General features: G+C 49.3%; 3 protein-coding genes across 5 annotated transcripts in view; 1 reads left to right on the top strand and 2 right to left on the bottom strand.

Moving 5' to 3' along the window:
* Positions 1 to 83: 83 nt before the first annotated feature.
* Positions 84 to 4,072, top strand: snapc3 (small nuclear RNA activating complex, polypeptide 3). 2 transcript variants are annotated; one of them, XM_047045005.1, is made up of 9 exons: positions 90 to 327; positions 464 to 547; positions 690 to 771; positions 864 to 968; positions 1,246 to 1,395; positions 1,565 to 1,647; positions 2,216 to 2,374; positions 2,768 to 2,875; positions 3,103 to 4,072. In XM_047045005.1, exons 1-9 carry the CDS (start codon positions 98 to 100, stop codon positions 3,248 to 3,250), a joined length of 1,149 nt encoding a protein of 382 aa, XP_046900961.1. In that variant the 5' UTR covers positions 90 to 97; the 3' UTR covers positions 3,251 to 4,072. The 2 variants fall into 2 exon arrangements, with proteins under 2 accessions (XP_046900962.1, XP_046900961.1); XM_047045006.1 differs by having other exon boundaries at positions 84 to 327; positions 469 to 771.
* A 206-nt stretch (positions 4,073 to 4,278) lies between these two features.
* Positions 4,279 to 13,488, bottom strand: psip1a (PC4 and SFRS1 interacting protein 1a). Of its 2 annotated transcripts, XM_047045748.1 has the most exons (16): positions 13,427 to 13,488; positions 12,796 to 12,880; positions 12,632 to 12,708; positions 12,039 to 12,177; positions 11,565 to 11,648; positions 11,153 to 11,248; positions 9,446 to 9,497; positions 9,262 to 9,337; positions 8,922 to 9,096; positions 8,635 to 8,711; positions 8,490 to 8,545; positions 7,879 to 7,949; positions 7,566 to 7,667; positions 7,204 to 7,399; positions 5,931 to 6,015; positions 4,279 to 5,276 (listed from the first exon to the last, which is right to left on the bottom strand). In XM_047045748.1, the coding sequence occupies exons 2-16, from the start codon at positions 12,865 to 12,867 to the stop codon at positions 5,246 to 5,248; spliced, it is 1,389 nt and encodes a 462-aa protein (XP_046901704.1). In that variant the 5' UTR covers positions 12,868 to 12,880; positions 13,427 to 13,488; the 3' UTR covers positions 4,279 to 5,245. The 2 variants fall into 2 exon arrangements, with proteins under 2 accessions (XP_046901704.1, XP_046901705.1); XM_047045749.1 differs by lacking the exon at positions 11,153 to 11,248.
* Positions 13,489 to 19,145: 5,657 nt separating this feature from the next.
* Positions 19,146 to 19,760, bottom strand: part of cxxc4 (CXXC finger 4) — a 9,776-nt gene continuing 9,161 nt past the window's right edge. The window contains exons 3-4 of the mRNA XM_047045377.1: positions 19,371 to 19,742; positions 19,146 to 19,157 (exon numbers count right to left, since the gene is read on the bottom strand). Coding sequence (XP_046901333.1) covers positions 19,146 to 19,157; positions 19,371 to 19,742 — 384 coding nt within the window. The remainder of the gene's footprint in view (positions 19,158 to 19,370; positions 19,743 to 19,760) is intronic.

Genomic DNA, 19,760 nt, shown 5'->3' with positions numbered 1-19,760 from the left:
TCAGATGGAGCTTTTCCTCCAAAACACTACATTTCCCATGGTTCCCCTACCTCAACAAACTTGCGCAAACCCTGCCCCTCTGTGAGCGTTGAATAAAATGGCGGCGAAAGGAAAGTCGAAGGTGAACGAAAACATCCCAGTAGATGAATTTAAAGACATAAACACCAAACGATTTCATATCGGATCTTTTCAAAACGAGTGGCTTACTAGGTTGGACACGGTTAACTATTCATACCAGCAAAATGACCCAGTTGCTTTTGATGAAGAGTTCGCAAAGGAGTTTGGAATCGCTACTGAGACTTTTGATGAACTAAAATCCATCTGCAGGTGTGCTAACTTATTTTAATGAGCTGGAATAACTATTATACTGTGTACATGCCCTGCTATATTGCCTCTCCCTAATCGATAAGCGATATAAAAGTGCCAAAGATATAACCGTTTCTTTCCTGTCTCATCTCTTCAGCGTAGACTCACTTCGCTGTCACCCCGAAGATGAATCCCCCGAAACTACAGCTGTTCCTCCAGACACCACTCTCCAAACACTTATGTAGCCTAGCTAAGATTTTACTAACTCATTACCAGTTCCACATATTTCCCATCTAAGTGCATATTTATTAGGGATGTAACATGGTCTCTTCATCATCACCCCCACAATATGATCATTGTTTGTTGTTTCTGTCTCAATGTAGCCAGAGGAAAAAGAAAGAGGATTACAAAAACAGCTTGAACATCGATAAGACGAATCGAAGTCACATTTATGAAGAACAACTGGTCAGTCCTTCCTCAACCTCCCACCCCTTACATGTATGCACAGACACTTTTTTGACAGAATGTTCATTTTCATTTGTGTGTGTGAACTTCAGGAGTCCATCGCTCTTTGTAAGAAGCCGGACGACCTCGCAGACCTTGTGCCCGAGGGGGAAATCATCCTGAGCATCCGGGTTTATCAAACAGCCACCTTCGAAAGAGTGAGCAGCCATTTTCACTCCTCCCTACTATTCCAGTTTCACCATTCTATTATCTACTGTAGTGTAATGTAGTGTAGTGTAGTTTAATGTACTGTAGTGTAATGTAGTGTAGTGTAATGTACTGTAGTGTAATGTACTGTAGTGTAGTGTACTGTAGTGGAGCCATTTCTGATATGTTCCACTTTGCGGCCCACCTGTATGACCCAAGCGGCCCACAGGTTGGTAATCTGCTGCAGTGTATGTAGGCCTACTGTAGTCAAGCATGTGTCTGTTGCAGTATAACGCGGTGCGGCCGCACGCCACCCTGCAGATGCTGGGCTCTCACTACCTGACAGACCTTAGAGACGCTGTGGGGTGTGTTAGCGACCTGCACGTGTTCGGGGAGCTGAGCAACACCCCGGACATGGCGCCCGACTTCGTCAGCAAGGTGGTTACACACGCACAGACACACACAGATACACAGACACATACAGACAGGATTTGGCCTCCTTTAGCGAACTGATTAGCATGATCCCGGTCAAACAGTCCAAGCAGGAGGAAAACCACAAGACAACACTTCAATTGTTTTGATCATAATGATAACGGTTTCATTTCAGGATCATCACAAATCAGCCTACTTTTACTTTGAGCATGTGTTCTACAACGACATGCGCTTTCCAGAGTGCCAGGACATCAGCGCGTAAGTAGCCCTGCGTCTATGCCCCGCCCCTGTCAGACGGTCCCACACGACTATCAAAGACTTAAGGTGAATTTGATTTCGGCCACACAATACTTGCAACCTAAACCCTGCTTTGACAGGTCAGAATCCTCCAGATATCAGGGTTCAGATGACCAGTGCTGGAATGTATGCCCCTGGGTAGCCTTGACTCTCTCTCACACACACACACACACAACACAGGGGTCCATTGTGGTACTAGACCCTTTGGCATAACCTGAAGGTGACACATGCTCAGAGAACTCAGAGAACCCCATCGTTTCTTCCTTGTAATGGGCCACGGTTAGATTCTAACACCCATAAAATGTCAGACTTAATCGCACTCACTGCTCTCATTCTGTCTCACACTTTTTATGAGGTGAGGTTAACAGCTCTCTTATCTTCTGACTGAAAGCTGTGTGTCTTAAGAGGCTCGCAGAGTAGGGCAGACCACAGACTGTGTCAAACCTTTTTGGTTTTATGAAGTGGAAACACTACAACCCTAAGTGACATCTGGCTTTACATGACGTTCTCTCCTCCTCCTCTCTGACAGAACCACCATTGAGTGGGCCAAGACTCGTGACTTCCCCTCATTCAGCCAAGCAAAGATGGAGGACACTAAGTTCAGTGACCTGAAGGTGAAGGTGGGCTATCCCTACCTGTACTGTCACCAGGGAGACTGCGAGCACCTAGTCCTCATCACCGACATCAGGTCAGTCTGCGCCGTTGTCACGGGAACAAGGCCCGAGTTAAAAATGTTCTCAACGTTTTCTTTGGTTGGGGGTGTGGGATTTTAATTACAGATAAATATTTTAAAAGCAATAAAGTTTAGAGAATGCAACTCGGTTCTTTTGCGTTTGTAAGGCAAGAATAAAAAGCACGGCATATTCTAAGTGTGGAAAAAGGGTACTTCCGGAAACCCTTGTGGCTTTAAAACCAATGACTGGATATGGAAATACAGTTCTGAGGGACAGGAGTCAGGCCAAGTCTTGTTTTCAACAACCCAATTCCCTTTCACCAGGCGTCACGAGTGGGACTTCCTAGAAGTTGTTCTAGAGATGTTCTTGAATATAGTTTTCCTTCAAATGGTTGTGGTTGTTTCCAGGTGTGCTCACATGGATGACTGCCTGGACAGGAAGATGTACCCCCTTCAGACTCACAAGAACCTGGTCCACACCAACAAGTGTGCTGTCTGCAACATTTACATTGCCAGGTACGGCTCATCTGGGCTCAATACAGCAGCCGTTTACTCCTGCAAAGGCTCATGGGTAACCAATGGAAATTTTATCCCAGGCCACTGTAAATAATGTGTTCATTTAGCATGCGTTTCTATCAAGTGACAAATAGGGGAATTTGAACATGAGATCTTTATCTGCAGTCAAAAGTCCTCAATCTGTACCTGAGTAAATAAGGCTCAAGGTTGACTGTGTTCCGTTTCAGGTGGCTCACCACCAGCGACCAGCTGGCCCTGTCAGACCCATGTCTGTTCTGTGACAAGTGCTTTAGGATGCTGCACTATGACAAGAAGGGACGCAAGCTTGCCGACTTCAACGCCTACGTCTACGTAGACCCTGCCGTCTTCAGCTGAGCCTGACACGTCTACGTAGACCCTGCCGTCATCAGCTGAGCCTGACAAGTCTACGTAGACCCTGCAGTCTTCAGCTGAGCCTGACACGTCTACCCTGCAGTCTTCAGCTGAGCCTGCCACGTCTACGTAGACCCTGCAGTCTTCAGTTGAGCCTGACACGTCTACCCTGCAGACTTCAGCTGAGCCTGCCACGTCTACGTAGACCCTGCAGTCTTCAGCTGAGCCTGACACGTCTACGTAGACCCTGCAGTCTTCAGCTGAGCCTGACACGTCTACGTAGACCCTGCCGTCTTCAGCTGAGCCTGACACGTCTACGTAGACCCTGCAGTCTTCAGTTGAGCCTAACACATCTGCCCTGCAGTCTTCAGCTGAGCCTGACTGGAGAGCTCCCTCCTCCCTCCGAGCAGTTCTAGTTTCTTAAAAACTATTATTTTGTTTTTGTATATTGAAGCTGATATTTGTTCCAGTTGGAATGTTGATTAAAAAATAATAATTTCTGCCATTTTGTGCCATGCATGAAACTGTTCACTTATTTTATTCCCATAATAAACTATTGTCTTGCATGTTGGGTTTAAGATGAGACTAGGGAGTGTCTTTAGAGTGTCGTAGGAAAAAGTTGGCAACATGGTAAAGTCCCCCAAACTCTGCAGGAGTAGATGAGGACAAATAGGATGTTATAAGATTCATGACATAGGCCAACAGTGTCATATTTTGGGGTAAAGATTTGTTGGATATAAAGTGTAAAAAAGGTTCACATCGTTCCCTGGAACCTTCTTGTTTAATATGGCGTGTTGAGCTGAATTAAACTGACTTGCATCAAGACTTACCAGTTTCCGTGCTGTTTTTGAACTCTGAAGAAGTCGATTTTAGAACTTACAATATGGTTGTGAAAAAGTAAAACTTCTGTTTACAGGATGTGAAAACCCAGTGACATTGAGCGGGTCCAATACAAATAACCCCCCCCGGGTTGTGTGGAGAGAACAGGCACATGACCGATCATTTCCTGCTATGACATGAAACCACCAATATATCTGAACCACTGCTTTATTTAATGGACCCAGATACAAGAGGTTTTAAGACACAAATGAACATGTTCATATTTACAAGAACGGACAACTTTAAAAGACAAAAGTTCAAGAAAAAAAAGCACTTTCTTGGCAGAATAAACTTTGGCAAACCTAGAAGAGTAGAATATCCTTTATGTGCAACAGTGGATTAGAAGTATGTGCATCTAGTCAAAGAAATGTCAGTATGGATTAGAATGCAAATGAGAAACTAAGCATATCTAGTTTCACTAACTCAAAACAGGTGTCTGAGGTAAAAACGAGACGAAACTAAAGATATGATAGAACTGTAATCCAACCGATTACAAAATGTGCGTTTTAAGATCCTTTAGTGGACACTAAATAAAGAAACAAACAAAATCTACATCTAATATACATGTTGCTCTAGAGATCCACTCTAAATCTTGAGGGATTGGAGGTTGTGTAACCAAGAGGCAGTGGTGTAAACTTGGGATCCCAGGCTTGAGCAGTGCTGTCTGTGGAGCCAAGCCTACACTACACTCCTCACGTTGAGAGGTGGGGCTTCTGCTTAGAAACAACACACAGAAACTCCAACCTTGACCCTCTACTAATGAATCCAGGAAGTCGTTATTCTAACAGTCAGTTGGGCGCAAAAACACCAGATCTCCAGTCACAGCTGTGTTCAAAATCCATTTAAATACTTTCCCAGAAGCTTGAGATGGCCTGGATTGCCTCTGACTCCAGATGGAATCCTGGACTGCCTCTGACTCCAGATGGAATCCTGGACTGCCTCTGACTCCAGATGGAATCCTGGACTTGCTCTGACTCCAGATGGAATCCTGCAGCATTGGGGAGCATTCCGATGATGCCAGGCAGCCTCAATCAAACCTAGATAAAGTATTTGAAAAGTTTCCAGCGAGCAGCGGAGCCAGATCTCTCCAGCGCAGCAGCGAAGCCACGCCTGGTGTCTTCAGATCCCCTCCTGCTGGACAGCAGCAGCACTGTGGAGGAACACAGGTTGGAACCCTCACGGTAGGGTATTCATACTGTTTAGCTAACACTAGAGGAACACAGGTTGGAACCCTCACGGTAGGGTATTCATACTGTTTAGCTAACACTACAGGAACACAGGTTGGAACCCTCACGGTAGGGTATTCATACTGTTTAGCTAACACTAGAGGAACACAGGTTGGAACCCTCACGGTAGGGTATTCATACTGTTTAGCTAACACTACAGGAACACAGGTTGGAACCCTCACGGTAGGGTATTCATACTGTTTAGCTAACACTACAGGAACACAGGTTGGAACCCTCACGGTAGGGTATTCATACTGTTTAGCTAACACTACAGGGACACGGGTTGGAACCCTCACGGTAGGGTATTCATACTGTTTAGCTAACACTAGAGGAACACAGGTTGGAACCCTCACGGTAGGGTATTCATACTGTTTAGCTAACACTAGAGGAACACAGGTTGGAACCCTCACGGTAGGGTATTCATACTGTTTAGCTAACACTACAGGAACACAGTATGGCTACTACTGTACAGCCAATGTCGTACAACTAATACTTACACAAAGACGACAACAAAAAGAGTGGATTTTGATGATTCACTCCCAGTGATTAAATCCAGTGTGTGTGTGTGTGTGTCTGACCTGTCTCCTGGGGAGGGGTCTGCAGGTGTGTCTGCCTCCTGCTTCTCATCATCTGGACACGTGTCCCCGTTAGTCATCTTGTTATCTGGGGGAAGACACACACACACACACCCTTCATTTAAAAGCTGGCATTATCTCCCAACTCAGACAGACTCACATGATGCTTTGGCCGTGAAAACAGAGATTTTCTGCTCGTCAGACGCATCTCTCTCTCTCCTGAGGATTAGAGGTCACAGCAGTCATGTCTGCAGGCCTTGGATCTGCTGCTCTCACCACTGGTGATCTAGTTACACACTCTCCTCCACACCCTCCCACCCCCAGCTCTGCCCTCCTCAGGGCTCCGTCCCCTGCCCCTCCCTCCCCTCCTCATCTCCCCTCCTCACCTCCCCTCCCCTCCTCATCTCCCCTCCTCACCTCCTTCCCTGGCCAGCTCTGCCCTCCTCACCTCCCCTCCCCTCCTCATCTCCCCTCCTCACCTCCTTCCCTGGCCAGCTCTGCCCTCCTCACCTCCCCTCCCCTCCCTCCCCTCCTCACCTCCTTCCCTGGCCAGCTCTGCCCTCCTCACCTCCCCTCCCCTCCCTCCCCTCCTCACCTCCTTCCCTGGCCAGCTCTGCCCTCCTCACCTCCCCTCCCCTCCCTCCCCTCCTCACCTCCTTCCCTGGCCAGCTCTGCCCTCCTCACCTCCCCTCCCCTCCCTCCCCTCCTCACCTCCTCCCTGGCCAGCTCTGCCCTCCTCACCTCCCCTCCCCTCCCTCCCCTCCTCACCTCCTTCCCTGGCCAGCTCTGCCCTCCTCACCTCCCCTCCCCTCCCTCCCCTCCTCACCTTCTTCCCTGGCCAGCTCTGCCCTCCTCACCTCCCCTCCCCTCCCTCCCCTCCTCACCTCCTTCCCTGGCCAGCTCTGCCCTCCTCACCTCCCCTCCCCTCCCTCCCCTCCTCACCTCCTTCCCTGGCCAGCTCTGCCCTCCTCACCTCCCCTCCCCTCCTCACCTCCTTCCCTGGCCAGCTCTGCCCTCCTCACCTCCCCTCCCCTCCCTCCCCTCCTCACCTCCTTCCCTGGCCAGCTCTGCCCTCCTCACCTCCCCTCCCTCCCCTCCTCACCTCCTTCCCTGGCCAGCTCTGCCCTCCTCACCTCCCCTCCCCTCCCTCCCCTCCTCACCTCCTTCCCTGGCCAGTTCTGCCCTCCTCACCTCCCCTCCCCTCCCTCCCCTCCTCACCTCCTTCCCTGGCCAGCTCTGCCCTCCTCACCTCCCCTCCCCTCCCTCCCCTCCTCACCTCCTTCCCTGGCCAGCTCTGCCCTCCTCAGGGCTCCCTTCTTGGCCTCCTCGTACTGCTTCTGTTCGCTGGTGGACCTGCAGAGCACCTGGGCCAGCGCCTGCTCTCCCTCCCCCACCAGGAACATGCTCTTGAACTTGTTATACAGCATGCTGGCCTTGTCCATCACATCCTGGCTAGCCTTGAACCGCCGGATCTACACTCACACCAGACACACACACAGATATTAACAGGCCTCTTCATAAGATTGTTTAGAAAATACACACATTAATCTAGACTTGAATTGAAAAGTGTTTGAAAGTGGGAAGGAATGGAGTTTGAGTATGAGTAGGTGTGTGAGAGGGTGTGTGTGTGTTGGGTACCTTCTTGAGGGTGGCGATGAGCTCGCTGTGCTTCTGCAGGTGCTGTGTGTTCAGCTGCAGAGAGCCTAACTCATCCAGCGCTGCAAGACACTTGTTCACATCCTGACACACACACACAGAGAGACAGAGACACAGAGAGCTGTTTAACAAGCAGTCAGCTTCCCAGTCAGACAGACACTCAGTCTGCCAGTCTTCCTCCTTTTTCCTCTCAGTCAGTCTTCTTCCTCTCAGTCAGTCTTCTTCCTCACAGAGTCAGTCTTCTTCCTCACCAGACTAAACCTCACGCAACACAGAGCTGACGTTTCATGTTTACCGGGTTGTCAATCTTCAGAGAGATTTTGATTTCTCCATGCAACCTCTGCAGCCGTGATTCGGTGGGTATTTCTGCGTGAAACAAGACAACGTTTAAATCAAACAGCTGTGATTCACAACCCCCACGGTGCGCACCAGTGTTGACAAACCTAACGCACAGGGTTTCTCGCAGCACTTTGCATTAAGGCGGCCGCCTTAACAACACACGCCTACCGCCTTGACTACGTTAATAAAAATTAAAAATACCTGCGTTTCCGCCAGTTTTCTCCCTTTCATTCGAACAGCAGTCTCCCTTCTCTAGAGAACTTCATTTTTGGAGGAGAACCCCCCCCCACCCCCGGTCCATCAGCAAATCTCACCCTACCACCTTGACCAACACATTTTCTGTGGGAAACCATGCTAACGCACCTAGTCTCATTAACGCTAAATGGCTTATTATGTGGCAATGGGGCATCTGTGAGACTGAACTGTGGGTGCGTCATGAACACGGATTACACTGTGTGCACCAGTGTGTTCATAATGATACCAATATGAATAATAACAATATGAATGATAACAATATGAATAACAACAATATGAATAATACCAATATGAATAATAACAATATCTCACCTTTTTTCTTGTCTTTCCTCTCTCCGTCTCCTTTCTTCCCTTCATCTTTGCCTGGTCTGAAGGTAGGAAACAGCTGGTCACATGACACACACACCACATATACACCCACAACACACATCCACCACAGTTCCCCTCCCACACGTACTCTCTCCCCTCGTCCTGCTTGCGTCTCCTCCCCTCGTCTTTCTCCTCCGTGTTGTGCTGCCGCCTGCGACCTCTGACCTGCAGCTCACACACACACACACACACACACACACCACAGGGATGAGTCCACTAGCAGGGTTCAGTCCACTAACAGGGATGAGTCCACTAGCAGGGTTCAGTCCACTAACAGGGATGAGTCCACTAGCAGGGTTCAGTCCACTAACAGGGATGAGTCCACTAGCAGGGTTCAGTCCACTAACAGGGATGAGTCCTAGAATCTCCCCTCACCTCGTCATCCTCGGACGAGCTCTCCTCCTTGGTCTGTCTCTTCCTCTTAGCGTCTGGCTCCTTGCCCTCATCCCTGGCTCTGCCCTCATCCCTCCTCCTCCTCCTCTCTTCTTCCCCTCTCCTGGACCGCTCGTCCGCCGCGCGCTTCCTCTTCCTGTCAGACTCCGCAGACTCCCTAAGGACACACACAGCATACACACACAGAAACACCCACACACACAGCATACACACACACATCTTTCAGATCCTCAGGCCCAACACAGCAACACTGGGACAGATCAAATCAGCCACCAACTGAACAACTTACAACGTGTGTGTGTGTGTGTATGCGTGAACGTACATATCACTTCCTGAGCCGTGGAGATCCTGCAGTGAGGTCATCTTGTCAGTCTTGGGCTTCCTCCCTCTGCGCTTACCTGGGGAGCACACACACACACCTATCAGTTTTATAGACCACTCCTGCCCCTCCACCACCACCAACCAAGACAAAATCAACCAAAAGCTGAACACACACACGCACACACCTGAAGGGCTGGCGGGTGCATCCTCTTTGTCTGAGTCCTGGTCGGCTTCACTCTAGAGAAAGGAAACACACACATTTCATCACCTGGAGCTGCAGGGAAGTGTGTGTGTGCGTGCTGCAGCGTGTGTGTGTGCTTTGGTAGGCCTTTATCTGTTGTTGACTCCATTCCCCGTGTGTGACCCCTCCCCCCCCTCCCCCCAGGAAGTGATCATAATCTACCCCTTCTTCTTCCTCCCCCCCCTGGTGGGGTGGTGCATGTCCTCCTGACCGGGGGGGTCCTGGAGGGACGAGACACACCCATGACCCAGGAAGTCAGACCCATGACCCAGGAAGTCAGACCCATGACCCAGGAAGTCAGACCCATGACCCAGGAGGTGACCCAGGAAGTCATACCCATGACCCAGGAGGTGACCCAGGAAGTCATACCCATGACCCAGGAAGTCAGACCCGTGACCCAGAAGTCAGACCAATGACCCAGGAAGTGACCCACAACACAGGAAATGACACCCATGACTAGCTGCTTCCACCAGGAGCGGACCAGACTAAGGGGATGTGTCACATGATATGGGTGTGAAGTAAAACATTTGGGGATATTTTGTTTATCTTTCTCCCAAATTTCAAAAGAAGGTTTGACTGAAAATCGTTTTATTAGTAGTGGCTTAGAACAGCCTCTTGCACCATCTAGTTGACGGTTACCGTACTGCAACAAATATGGCTGACGCCTTCAGCCATGACTAGTTTCCTGTGTTTGAGACATCGAGAGAGTGCCAGAAAAGTATGTTTAAGTAATACACACATCTTCATTTTCAAGCAAGAAATGGTGATCAGAAACATGTGTTAAGAAAACCAAGTGTGAACAAAATCACACTCACTGTTCACCTTGTCTGAACACTGACAGAATGACTCCCTGTTCACCTTGTCTGAACACTGACAGAATGACTCACTGTTCACCTTGTCTGAGGCTGAAAGGACACCACGGCAGACAGCCATGCACACAGAATGGAACCTCGTCGATTTATTAATCATAAAAGAATAAACGTGAGATGCCACGAGAAGCAGGAGGCCTTGTGCACAGACAGCTGTGTTCATTAATCATGTCAATTCATGAATAAACTAAATTCACAACATTATCAAGTTACACCAAAAGTAAACCTCAATGTGGATGTAGATCAAATGTTGGACAGTGTGATAATGGAAGAGGTGGAGTTAAAAACCACTCAAGACTAGCAGGCAGCACAGGCATGTCATGCTTCTTAACCAGAGCACATTGAAAGCCTCATTCATTTCAACGTGATTCAAGTATTTTTTAGCTAGACCTAGAGAGCACCACAAGGAGACCAGCCCAGCACCAGAGAGGGACCAGCCAAGGACCAGGCCCAGCACCAGAGAGAGACCAGCCCAGGACCAGGACCAGCACCAGAGAGAGACCAGCCCGTACCAGGCCCAGCTCCAGAGAGGGACCGGCCCAGTACCAAGCCCAGCACCAGAGAGAGACCAGCCCGTACCAAGCCCAGCACCAGAGAGAGACCAGCCCAGGACCAGGCCCAGCACCACAGAGAGACCAGCCCAGGACCAGCACCAGAGAGAGACCAACCCAGTACCAGGCCCAGCACCACAGAGAGACCACACCACCCCGGGTCTCGCATGCCTTTGTTTCTCAAAGTAGGCGGGTCCCCAAACTACAAATCCCGTCATGCATTGTACGTACATCCTGGCCCTGAGGCCCGGGTTCAGAGACCTCCATGACAACTTCCTCCTCCATTTCCTCCTCCTCATTATCTCGCTCTGCCTCCCCGCTCGAACCCTGAATGTACCAAACACAGGGGCATCGGGGGGGGGGGGTTAATTCTGCCTAGCAACCAGTTGACCATCAGATGTGGGGGAATCGAAGGGTCTTAAGAGAATCAGGTTTAGACTGGTTCCCGCGCTCTGAACAGCTAGCGCAGAAAACAGATTGATACATGTCAGTCATTCCTGGTTGTTACTGTAAGAACTGTGTGGGCTCTGGGAGGATAAACCTTTGGTTTTCCTGACCCACATGAGACCGAGAGACAAAGATACTGAGAGAGAGAGAGAGAGAGAGAGAGAGAGAGAGAGAGATAGAGTATGAATGAACTTACTTTAGATTTCTTCTTATCTCCATCCTCGTCCAGTTCTGGATTGCTGTCAGAATCCTGCTCTGTCATCGAGTCAGACGGCATCATCTAGGAAAACAAACAAACACCACAGCAACAATAAACAAACAATGGAGATGGAGAAGGGTGAAGATGGAGGAGGGTGAAGATGGAGGAGGGTGGAGATGGAGGAGGGTGGAGATGGAGGACTGGAGGGTGAAGATGGAGGACTGGAGGGTGAAGATGGAGGAGGGTGGAGATGGAGGAGGGTGGAGATGGAGGAGGGTGGAGATGGAGGACTGGAGGGTGAAGATGGAGGACTGGAGGGTGAAGATGGAGGAGGGTGGAGATGGAGGAGGGTGGAGATGGAGGAGGGTGAAGATGGAGGAGGGTGGAGATGGAGGAGGGTGAAGATGGAGGAGGGTGAAGATGGAAGAGGGTGAAGATGGAGGAGGGTGGAGATGGAGGAGGGTGGAGTACCTTGGGTCCGTTGAGCTCCACTTGGGGGTTGTTCTCGATCTCCCAGAGCCCCTCGTTGAAGCCCTTCCTCTTGTTGGGCCTGGCATACCTGTCCTTGTTGGGCAGGTAGGGGAAGATATCTTTGGGCCCCAGGAATGCTCTGGAACAACAGAAGAGGCAGATCGTCAACTAGTAAAAGTAACAGCAACTAATTAGCAACTGGGCATGTATGGTCCTAGCTTTTCTGTGCTTTGTTGGATGAAAGAGTACCGTTTGTTTTGGTCTGAACCACTTCTTTGGCTCCCAATTGTAAACTGCACACCATGTCTGTTAGCTAAGATGTGCTTACTTTGTGATGTGCCTAGGAAATACAGGACTGTTACTTGATTCTGACCACCGAAATACTGTTACAACTCTGCCTTTCTGATCCTTGATCTTCGGCAATGTTTTCTATATGCAATATTTGAACGTTGCTTTAGATAAAAGCGTCTGCTAAATGTAGTCAGTCAGTGAAAGTGTATGTTTTCTTTGTCGTTTGCCAATGACAGGCAACACCAAAATAATATAGTAAACAGACATGCAAACAAATGAATAGCTAAACTACAACTACTCACGTTTCGTGGGTTCCAAAGAAGAAGATTGGGAACTTTATGTTGGAAGGTTTTACAGCTCCATCTGGAACTTCATCAATCTGGGAGAAGGAGAGAGAGGGAGATGGAGAGTGAGACAGAGATGTAAATTGTGGGTGGGTGGATGGATGGAGAACGTCGAGACTCACTCTGGCAGGCCAGTGGGGATATCCCTTCATCTTGGCAAAAATCAGGTCACCTGGTTTGAAGTCCCGTGCCATTTTCTTGACAACACTGTACAAACGAAACGACAACGCATCATCGACCCACACCTAAATGACTTCAAGATACTGTAACGTTCGAACAACCCGGACATTGGTAGTCGAATTAAACTTTTGTTGGCACTACCGTATGAGTAAAGTTGTGACTACATTGTGGGTGTGTAAATAGTTGGGTAGTTGCTTAATCCTTCCCATTATTGCGTTCAGAACCGAAACGTGGACATTTTCATTCATACGGCATAATGTGTTTAAACTCGGTGTAGATTAATGTATCAATCATATCCTTGTACATTCAACTTTAAGTTAGCTTGTCAATATGTAGCAATGCAGCGAACAGTAACAAACACGGTTTGGTTCGGATTGTTATGTTGCTAGCGTTATTTTCCGGGATGAAAACATCAAGTGCTAGCCACTTGCTGCGCCTCCTCAAAAATAAAGCGTTTTACACAATAATTACACATTTACAAAAACATGCACGTTGTCAACTATGAGCTGAGCTATACGTATTCACATATTTATCTCTCACGTCGACAAAACATTGCAGGAATGTAACGTTTACCACTGTACGGTCCTGTTCGCGAGCTGCTTCTGCACACGCTTTCCTGCTCCCGCGCGGCACGATAACGGGACGTACCACTATAGCCTTCTACGGAGGGGACGCCCGCTCAAAGCAGGAAATTAAATTTTATTTTATATCGAAGTTTTTTTTTCCAATCTTATTTAGCATGACAAAAGTTTTGGTTTAATAGGTACTATAAATCCACAAAAGCAAATTATTTCATTGTGAGGTATGGTATCATAGGCCCGGTAAAGTTTAAGCTACACTACGCAAAAATAACTTTCTAAAACTGGTGCTGATGCTGCGAAGCGAATCTGCTTGTATGTGCAGCCATTACAAATTAAACAATGCCGTTTAAACAACGTTCATGTCTAAAATTACAAATTGTATATGTCAAATCAAAATAACTCAACATGAAACTGCAACGTTACCTCAACAAGTGCTATGAGGTAGGCTATAGCCTTGTCAACTTCCAAAGCACCAAGTTGATATCATTAGTTCCACCTGCTAAAGATTGCAAAGTGACGTCTTCACATTTAAATACAAATATAGGCTATACAAGCTTCACATTAAACTCAACAAAAACAACTTTGTAAAAGCTGTGCCAACATATAGGCTACACCCACTTTCGATCAACATCGACTTCTGATATTGAAAAATCCAGCAGTAGGCCTACCATCCAGCCTTTTGAACTGGCCCCCCAGATCTTTTTGAACATACTTCAATGCGAACAGCTCATCCAAAAAGTGAAGAATTAAACGTTCAAAACACTCCCATCCTTAGGTGTAGGCTAGGGTTAGGGGGGGGGGGGGGGGTGCTAGGTACTAGTCCCCACCAATATTTTGAGATTACAAAACTGTCCCCACCAATATTTTAGCAACTCCTTTGTGCTGCAATTTGTATCGATTCCCCCCAAAATACTTTGCACAATATATTTGCAAAACTCATTCGTATTATTGTTCGTCGCCCAGAAAAGTGAAAAATACATTTCCAAATTAACCAATGCGCCTTCGAGCCTGCGAGAAAAGCTTATGTCATTTATTATTCTGAAGTGGCTGAGTCAAAAACACTTCATGAATCTTGACTTGCATAAAGAGAGCTGTCGTCTGACACGGTAAACTACTAAATACGCCAGGAAATAATAAAGCCTCAAATTAGTATTTCGTTTGATCTCAACAGCATTGATATTTTCGACCCTGCCAGTGTCCAAAGCTGAGACCAAATCTCTGCCCTTGATATGATACCACCATCATAAACATAATCTACAGCAATTCCCAACCTGTGGGCCGCTGCCCGCTAGTGGTCTGCTAATGGAATACAGGTGGGCCGCCAAACCAATGAAAAGTATGAAAAGTGTATACACATCAAAATATTTATATATGCTGCTGGTACATAATTATTCAAATTCTTAATCATTTTAAAGGGAAATTTTAAAAGGACATTTTGCCTTCATGACCGAAACGCTTGGCACGTTGACGGAAGACCAACTGACATTTCCACCTTAACTTGCATTCGCCTACTTTGCTTAAATCAAAGCCCGTCTATCCATAGACAAGAGTAAAGACAAGTTCTCTGCTAATTTCCATTTGAAATTTCCACGCTGAAATTGACCAATCATATCTTCCCTCTAAAGAGGTGGGCTTTGTGATCGCTAATTTTATGACAGGTTCCACCAGCTGTGGGGAACTCAATCACTTTATTAGACATTCTCTGGCTGCACTGTAAAAAAAGTTCGATACAAACAGTTGTACAAATGAGGAAATACATGTTTACAACTGTCACGCATTGGCCGTTAAACACTGTCAAAGGCAACGCCAACACACGTGAAATGTCGTCTCGTTGGAGTTTTTTTGAAAAGTTGGCAGCCCTGTTTGAAGCTGATAAACTAGTTAGCTCTAATGTTAGCTTGTTCGTTCACTTCACAATGGAAGACGCGAGGGGGACAATTACAATTAGGCTACATTATAGGAGGACATTTTAAATTAAAAGTTGCGTGACCCAAGAAATCAAAAAATTATTTCCAAAATGACAGGATAATGGACTTCCCCCCCCCCCCACCACCAAGTCCCACCAAAGCTGTCCAACAACAATCAAGATATCATGCCTCCTCTCTTGATAATTCTGCTCTGATGACCCAGCCATCAACCAATTCATCCCAAAAGACATATGAATGGACTTTGTTTTCCAGAAAAGATCATCAAAGGTAGGCCATGTTATTTAAAAACCTTTCGGCCGCCGTGCCAACTGATTTTCTTCCGGCCGCCGTGCCAACTGATTTTCTTCCGGCCGCCGTGCCACTGTTTTGGAGCCCTTGCCTAGCCTATATGTTATAGTGTTGTGCAGAATGACTGGTCAATCTGTGGGCTAAATATACCAACTCAACTTCATAAAGCACAATGACCGTAAAGAGTGCAGTAAGGGCTGGCTCAAATAGTGCGTACTGACCAACACAATTTCATGTCGGCCTAATGCTGTGCGCGATGTATCGTGTTTTTTCTGACGAGTAATTGGGGTCAGAGGGCCAAGGTTTAAGAGTCACGGTTCTCTACTGCTTTGTGCATCTGATGCAACGGATGTTATAACAGAGAAGGCTGTGGCGTTGTTTCTTTATTCCCTATTCATCTGACCTGTTCTCAAAGTTTCCTTAGCAAACTTTGTCAAGTGAACTCAAGTTCACCATACTCTGTGTTTTGTACCTCAAAGAAAGTGGATATGTGCTTTTCTATATTAGACATTCTCTGTTATGTCTATACGTCTATCCACCAGAGAATCCACTATGCACGCATCACTTCCGCATATTGCATAAGACAAATCAACGACTTCCGGTAGCGAGCAGTTACGTTCATAGTTACGTTAGTTAGTATTTTTTTTGCTACATTAATGTCCTCAATTATCTCTGTCATTATAATGTGTGTTACTGTGGCGCTGATGGACAGTGTCGGTCAACATTCAGAATAAGTGTGTTTTTGGTAGTATTTTAATCCTGATAGTTTTATCTCGCTATTTTAAATTAGCGTTTTTTAATTGCTTTCCCGTGTGTGTATGAAATACTTCTGTGAAAAGGCGACATCTGGTGGGCAAGTTAGGTTTGTGCGCCGTGTGTTTTCTATGGATTTAACAAACCAAACTGTCTTACTGCCCTCTACTGGCTCCAACATTACAAGAGAGAATACCTGCTATCACCGCCTTCTGTGGCCTATTTTAACTTTTCCTTATTGGCCTCACTCACACACACACACATGCACACACACACACACACTCTGTCTCTCTCTCCCCCTCCCTCAGTAATCTCTGGCAGTACCTCTCTCTCTCCATCTGAAAGAAACCCAGCAGGGAGGATTGTGCGTGATGAAGGTGACCTGTCTTTACGGCCACAGCTCGTAGGACTGTGTGTGTGTTGGAGAGATGCTGTATGACAAGCACATTAACATTTGTGTGGAAGACAATAGGAGGTGAGGCTGATGAATGTGAAGGACAGGTTCATCAGCCCTCTGGCCCCACAGAGGGGGAGAGGGGGGGAGGGGGGGGGAGAGGAGAGAGAGGAGGAGGGCGTGATAAGAGTCGAGGAGAGAGAGGAGGAGGGCGTGAATAGAGTAGAGGAGAGAGAGCCGCCCCAGGAACCAGGAATAGCAGCAGCAGCAGCGCTGGGAGGAGGAGACACCAGGAGCTCTACCTGGGCTGGGAGGTGAGAGGCCTTAGTGTTGGACCCTGGCCAGCTCTGTGGGGCTCCCGCTCACACACGACCAGAGGGGAGGGAGGGGAGGAGAGGGGAGGAGGGAAGGTGACTACCCTTCACCCTGGCAGACGAGATGTTGGCACAGCGTCTACTCCCCCCGTCTCTCTCTCAGGGACTGGATGTCCTGCTGTCCTCCATCCCTCCATCTCTGTGTCCCCCTCCTGCTCTGCTCTGTGAGGTGATCTTGATCTCACGTAGAGAGGAAGAGAGAGGGGGAGAGAGAGAGGGGGAGAGAGAGAGAGGGGGAGAGAGAGAGAGGGGGAGAGAGAGAGGGGGGGGAGGGAGAGAGAGAGGGAGAGGGTGAGAGGGGGGGGGGAGGGAGAGGGGGGGGGGAGAGAGAGGGACGCACATCCTCTGAGTGGTAGACGAGGGCAGCAGAGCAGGCAAGCTTGAGGCCTGCCTGGAGGAAGAGGGTGTAGTGTGTTTGTCTGGGGCGTCGCGTGAAGGGCACCTTTCCAGAGTTAAGTGAGCGATGATGTCCTTGAGACTGTGTGTGTGTGTGTGTCAGTCGTGCCCGTGGATTGGCATCCTTCCTGTTGCCGCTGGCAACCCTTCAGCCCATCGGGGGGGTGGCCTGGGGGTGCCATTGGAGGATGATGAAGTGGTCGCTAGGCAGGTCAGTATGTTCATTAGCTCCGTAGGGGTGAGGGGGGTCCTAGAGGAGAGGGAGGGCTGGTGTGTTTGTTTATGAAGTTGTCTTGGTAATTCTGGACGCTTGTCTGAATGTTCACGACAGAGAACAAGCATATGGCCCCAGAGGTGGAGGGGGGTACAACGCAGTGTCACTGCTAGTTTTCTATCCAGAATAAGGATCCTGCAATACTTTTGGATGTAAAAAAAACTAAACATATACAACTTTAAGACTTTAGATTCTATTGTTTAGTTTTTTTTTACACTCCTTCTTTAGGAAGTGGGATTCTTCTCAGATGTGTGTGTTTGACTGTGGAAGCCAGATGACTGGAAGCCAGATGACTGGAAGCCAGATGACTGTGGCGTTGGTGTTGGCGTTCAGGACAGGACTGAGGGCTCACTCAGGGAGGCGTGCGAGAGCTGTCTACTAGAGAACTAGAGAGAGCGACTGAGATGGAGAAAGAAGAAGGAGGGAGGGAGGCATGGTGGAGAGACGGAGGGAGAGATGGAGGGGAGGATGGAGAGAGCGGGAGGGAGGGGAGATGGAGGGAGGGATGGAGGGGAGGAGGGAGGGATGGATGGATGGATGGAGGGGAGGAGGGAGCGGAGGAGGGAGGGAGGGATGGAGGGGAGGATGAATGGAGGAAGGGAGGGATGGAGGGAGGGATGGAGGGGAGGATGGAGGGAGGGATGGAGGGGAGGATGGAGGGAGGGATGGAGGGGAGGATAGAGGGAGGGATGGATGGAGGGGAGGATGGAGGGAGGGATGGAGGGGAGGATGGAGGGAGGGATGGATGGAGGGGAGGATGGAGGGAGGGATGGAGGGGAGGATGGAGGGGAGGATGGAGGGAGGGATGGATGGAGGGGAGGATGGAGGGAGGGATGGAGGGGAGGATGGAGGGGAGGATGGAGGGAGGGATGAAGTGAGTGTAGGCCTCAGACAGGAGGTGAGGATGTGAAGGCTGGGATGACAGATGCTTCTGTCAACGTTCCAACAGTCGCCACTTTGTGGGAGCACCCCCAGATGCCTCCCTCCCTCCTCCTCTCTCCCTGCTCTCCTCTCGACAGCCCGTGAACGGGGGAAGACAAGACATGAGGCGCCCTCACAGTGGTGTGGTGACCACCCTGGCCCAGCAGGGGGGAGGGGCGGTGATGGAGGGGAGCAGGTCTGTGGGCGTGTGGCCTTGTTGGCAGTGGGTTATAAATGTGGGGGTCAGTGCGTCAGGACAGGAGAAGGGCTCTCTCGCTGGGCCTGGCTGCAACCAGCTGAGGAGAGGGCCCCTGCTCTACACACACACACACACTTCCCCCCCACACACACACTCTCAGATACACATACATCCCCCCCCCCTTTCACTCGTCCTCCTGCGAGGGAAGCAGATGTTTTCACTCGGGGGCGAGCCAAGTTTCCACAGCAACCTTCACATGATACAGAGGTCAGGCTGGTGTAAAGGTTGGCCGGGCGGGGCGGGGGCCGCAAGGAGGGACACTTCGGAGGCAAACGCTTCAACTTCGATACAACAACATATTAATTATGGAGCCAGACCGGGGGCGGAGGGGAGTGATGGAACATGGTACCCCACCGGGCAGGGCCTGCCTCTGGGGTGGAGCAGCCAAGGCACCGGGCAGGGCCTGGATCTGGGGTGGAGCAGCCAAGGCACCGGGCAGGGCCTGGATCTGGGGTGGAGCAGCCAAGGCACCGGGCAGGGCCTGGATCTGGGGTGGAGCAGCCAAGGCACCGGGCAGGGCCTGGATCTGGGGTGGAGCAGCCAAGGCACCGGGCAGGGCCTGGATCTGGGGTGGAGCAGCCAAGGCACCGGGCAGGGCCTGGATCTGGGGTGGAGCAGCCAAGGCACCGGGCAGGGCCTGGATCTGGGGTGGAGCAGCCAAGGCACCGGGCAGGGCCTGGATCTGGGGTGGAGCAGCCAAGGCACCGGGCAGGGCCTGGATCTCCAGCACGCAGATTCC

This window comes from Hypomesus transpacificus, chromosome 22 (genome assembly GCF_021917145.1).
Source record: "Hypomesus transpacificus isolate Combined female chromosome 22, fHypTra1, whole genome shotgun sequence".
Taxonomy (NCBI): domain Eukaryota; kingdom Metazoa; phylum Chordata; class Actinopteri; order Osmeriformes; family Osmeridae; genus Hypomesus; species Hypomesus transpacificus.
The sequence above is the reverse complement of the archived record's forward strand: the minus strand, read 5'-3'. Positions and strand labels throughout refer to the sequence as shown.

Coding starts and splice junctions, on each gene's coding strand:
- snapc3 (XM_047045005.1), top strand. CDS start 98: ATGGCGGCGAAAGGAAAGTCGAAGGTGAACGAAAACATCCCAGTAGAT. Junction 2,375..2,767: donor GTCCTCATCACCGACATCAG/GTCAGTCTGCGC, acceptor GGTTGTTTCCAG/GTGTGCTCACATGGATGACT. Junction 2,876..3,102: donor TGCAACATTTACATTGCCAG/GTACGGCTCATC, acceptor GTTCCGTTTCAG/GTGGCTCACCACCAGCGACC.
- psip1a (XM_047045748.1), bottom strand. CDS start 12,867: ATGGCACGGGACTTCAAACCAGGTGACCTGATTTTTGCCAAGATGAAG. Junction 12,709..12,795: donor ATCCCCACTGGCCTGCCAGA/GTGAGTCTCGAC, acceptor TCCTTCTCCCAG/ATTGATGAAGTTCCAGATGG. Junction 7,668..7,878: donor CTCTGAAGATTGACAACCCG/GTAAACATGAAA, acceptor TGTGTGTGTCAG/GATGTGAACAAGTGTCTTGC.